This window comes from Prunus dulcis, chromosome 2 (assembly GCF_902201215.1).
Source record: "Prunus dulcis chromosome 2, ALMONDv2, whole genome shotgun sequence".
Taxonomy (NCBI): domain Eukaryota; kingdom Viridiplantae; phylum Streptophyta; class Magnoliopsida; order Rosales; family Rosaceae; genus Prunus; species Prunus dulcis.
Window position 1 is genome coordinate 830,102 of NC_047651.1, and position 4,516 is coordinate 834,617.

The window sequence follows — 4,516 nt, forward strand, 5'->3', positions numbered from 1 at the left end:
CGATGGCTGCAATTTGAATATGTAGAACTCTCCGACATTTTACCTTAAGGTGCGAATTGGGACACTGAGCTCGCCTAGGGTTTATTCTTTTGGAGATATCTGACAACTTATGGAGGGAAGTTGACTAGGTCAACTTAGGAGACTTTTGAACTCGAAAGGACACTTTTAACTTTCATTTTGACGAACAAATTGATAGACTTGGACGGTATGACCTAATTGGAACTACTTCTCGAATTAACGGATGCCTTCAAAAAAAAAAAATTCGCAAGACCTAATTGAAACTCGAGGCAAAGTTAAAAACCCTTTTATATAATATGTCATGTTAAAATAGACTTAAATATATACTTATCCCACCCCCTATCTCCTTTTTCTTCCATTCCAACCCTTAAATTAAAGAGTAAACTGTCGAAATCTCCCCAGAATTTGGAGCTAATTTTCAATTTTTCTTTCAGAATAATTGTCCCATTAACTTATAAATTTATAATTCAGTTTTTTGCCTTTTTCTTTTTCGATGTGCTTCGAACCAAAAGAAAATAGAAAAATGAAAAGGAGTTTAAACTGTGTCCACTGTGGAGCAAGGGTAAGATAAAGAAGCAAAGAAAGTGGGAAGGCCATAGCCGCCGAAAGACATAATAAGCCAATGGACGCAAGCGGTTTGAGAATCCTAACCCCTTTCTCTCCTTTCCGAATGCGCTCGACAAAAGCTCCTCTTTTTGGTTCTCTATACTTGGCTCATCTCAACCGCAAAGTCCGCCTCTCTCTGCACTCCACTCGTTTCTCTGCCCTCTGCTCTCTCTGTACTCTCTCTCTCTCTCTCTCTCTCTCTCTCTCTATATATATATATAGAGTATAAATGTAACAATATGTTGTCTTTATTGTCAGTGATTTAATGGTGGGTCTGTGTTTTATTATGGTGCAGCTGATGGGGGCAAAGAGCATGGGGTAGGGGAAGCAGTGAAGGAAGTCTCACAAAACAAGATTCTTCAAGTGGTTCTAGTATCTCCTCAGGTACAAGTACAAATTTTTAGGGTGGCTAACTTAAATTCACAGTTATTTAAGAACTGGGTAACTTTCTTATATAATTTTGCTTTTTGCTTTTCATTATATCGAAATATGATCTAGTGTGTGTATCCATGACTCACTGTGATAAATTGTATCCATTGTTGTTACATTGAGAAGCAACAGCTTTGTTAGTGGAATAATGGGTGGGATGAATCTGTGTTTTGAGTAATTTGTGCACAAGTGGTTTTCTAAATGCATCAAATACTAACAATGATAGATTGAGTAATAACCGTATTTTCGATTCATCAGGGTCTGTAAGCATGATGCTAATTCGATCTTGGATGGTTTAAACCCCCTTGTTAAGAAAATGTGAGGATTAACTCATTTTGTTGTTGGTTGATAATAAGCTCAAAATTCGTAAATAGGTCCGACTGCCTACCTGAGTTTGTTGCTATGGATTTTCCCAATGATGTGTTCCCAATTGTGGGAATGATTATTTTAGTAACCATGGACACTGGTAGGATTACATTGAGAACTTTTCTTTTCGCGAACTCTCAGTTATTTACATGAAAAAAAGGGTATATTGAAATCCTAATTGTGCATGGCACTTCCGCATCTTACCTTTTCTTTTTATATTAAGTTCTTCTAATCTTACCCAAACTATTCGGTTCCTGGAAAATGTGGTGACTCAAAGAGTATAATATGTGTACCCCTTCCTTTAGGTCACGAATCTCTCAATTTCATGAGGCTGGCTCTGAGATTTCTATTGTCCTTGGCAGATTCCTGGAAATACAGGTTGCATTGCCAGAACATGTGCAGCATCAGCTGTTGGACTTCACCTAGTTGGGGTATTTATTGTCTATTTGCGTTCAGTTTCCCTTTAATCTTTATTCCATTCTTTATAGGTGAGATAAGAAAAAAGAAAAAACAATTGTCCTATACTAGTCACTTAACATGCTTTTGTTCTTCATTAGCCATTAGGATTCAAGGTTGATGATGCAAAGTTAAAGCGAGCTGGATTGGACTATTGGCCGTATCCTAACAATTCCTAGTATATGTTAAATATGTTGTTTCGTGTTTCTTATCAAAAGATAATGTTAAGTAGTTAATTTCTTCTGTAACTTTATTGAGTACTTAGTCAAAATAGAATTTCAGAATGATTTTTTTTTTTTTTTAAATCTGTGAATTAGCTATGCACATACATAAAATCTGAAAGCCATGATATTAACGGTTTTATCATTACTGTAAAATTGCACGTCATTTCCTCGTCTTACTTTTGACTCACCCTCCTTTTTTAATTTTCTTCCAAGATACACTTCTAGGCAGCATATTCTGGTTTTGCATGCATGCCTTTGTTTCTTGACACTGCTGAAGTGATCTTGACTGGTTCAGTTCCGTAAATTCCAATTGCCCAATGGCTTTACACAGTTTTACTATGTTTACTTCTTGTATAATCAATGTTCTTGATGCTTTTAATTTCACATGAAAATTCTGCTTATTTTTAACTATTAACTTCCAATTTTAGATATGTGGTTGTTAAAGTTCACAGCTCATGGGCAGAGTTCCAAGACTATTTCAGGCAACAGGTTTGGCCATCGTCAAATGTCAAAGAATGGATTTCAGAGGCCTTTCTCATAGTTTTCCTTTGACTTTTTTTTCCCACTCTCTGTTCCTTTATGACTACAGGATGGTGAAAAGCGGTTGCTCGCATTTACAAAGAGAGGAACAAGTTTTCATTCAGTAAGTTATTGCCATTTCAGTCTCACCGTCCTCAGTATTTTATCCTGATAAATCTTCATAACAATCAAACCAGCAGCGATAACTTTTGTCTGCTCTTTGCTTTTAGGGAGAGAGCTTAATCATTCTTGGTTTGGGTTCCTTGGTAAACATCAATGTTCTGAATCAAACCTGACTTGAACAATGAAATTTTTTTTCTTATGTAGATGTCTTTTATTTGTGACATTGGCCGGTCGATCTAATATGTTATAAATTATCGCAGTAATTGCATTTCATACACTCGATTTTCATTTTTCTTTCCTCGAATCTTTTAGAGTCTGTTACATTTGTCCATTATTCCATTAAACTTGGGAAGAAAGGATGCAGCATGCTCGCGAGCAGTTGGCTGGTAAATTTTGATACTTGGTCACTCACATAGAAAGCGATACTGAATCTCAATGTTTGGTGGTCATTGATGGCTACATCCCATTAACTTTCATGAGATCATGCGAACTGATAGGCCCTCAATTTGACAATAGTCATGCTGCCAAAACACTTTCCACAATATGCTTCTCTAATATTAAAAAAGTGTAAACAGTTTATTCACTTTTCAGACCATAATATTTACTTCTTTCACCGATATGAACCATGGACTCTTGCAGTGTTTGGATCTACTTGGAAATGTCTCAAGATAATCCTCTTTTGTGATAAGAATTTATGTATTTTTTCACGAAGGCTTTGTTGCCTTTCTTTTATATAATTACTCTCTCTTAGCGGAGCGTTGCACACGCTCCTCCAAAGTACTCGTTTACTTTAGTGTGGAGATGTATTTGCACTCCCATACTAAAGCACAGAAGAATACTGGAGAGTGCCATCCGCACTGCCCGTTTCTTGTCATGAAGCTGAAATTTTGGCAACTCTTCTGTTTTTGTTGACATAACACTGTTGGCTGGCCAATGAAATAAGTATTTGAAACTGACTACACTAGTTCAAATTTTCAGGATTTTTCTTACAGAAGAGGTGATTTTCTCATATTTGGCTCAGAAACCTCTGGCCTACCACCTGAAGTCCTCCAAGATTGCAACAGTGAAACATTTGGCGGTGGGACCATTAGGATTCCAATGGTTGAAACTTATGTAAGATGTCTGAATCTCTCTGTAAGTGTTGGCATTGCTTTGTATGAAGCTTCCAGACAGCTAAGTTACGAGCAGCTTCAATTTCCAAATGAAAACTGTATTGATCATGAACAATCATTTGTCTCCGAGGATATTTTTGCCTAATGGATTGTACTAGAATTCATTTACTGTCAACTAGAACTGGAAAGAACATAAATAGAGCATTTGCTAATGTGAATTTTGCAGGACATAGCACTCGATTAAGTTTTAACAGACACAAAAATGATCGAGAAAACCACCTTCTTTTGATTTTAATTTTTTGAGAGTCACATGGTTAAGTGATTATTTGATCCTACCACAAGAGCCTGACTTATGATCGACCACTTCTTCACCCTACCTTGATACTACTTGAACTAGAGAGAGAGAGAGATCATGAGATGTTTCTTTGGGTTTTATCTATAAATATCATATGAGTAAGATTATAGAAAGAAATATTCAAGCACAAATCAGTATGTAACATAGAGCATTTTATCATTGTTTTTGGGTATGCTTCACAATCTAGTCTTATGATCTACAGTGTCTATATATATTTTTTTTTAATTAGGAATGAAAAATTTTCGTTACCATGTTTCGAAATGTTGGGAAATAGTTTTCGTGAAATACCTTTTATTATCATTTGGAAT

At 36.0% G+C, this 4,516-nt stretch overlaps 1 protein-coding gene across 1 annotated transcript; it reads left to right on the forward strand.

Annotated features, from left to right (window-relative positions):
* Positions 1-550: 550 nt before the first annotated feature.
* Positions 551-4,140, forward strand: LOC117617042 (putative tRNA (cytidine(34)-2'-O)-methyltransferase). The gene is made up of 7 exons (XM_034346285.1): positions 551-797; positions 920-1,008; positions 1,782-1,850; positions 1,977-2,035; positions 2,528-2,588; positions 2,689-2,742; positions 3,720-4,140. The coding sequence occupies exons 1-7, from the start codon at positions 641-643 to the stop codon at positions 3,996-3,998; spliced, it is 768 nt and encodes a 255-aa protein (XP_034202176.1). The 5' UTR covers positions 551-640; the 3' UTR covers positions 3,999-4,140.
* Positions 4,141-4,516: the final 376 nt, after the last annotated feature.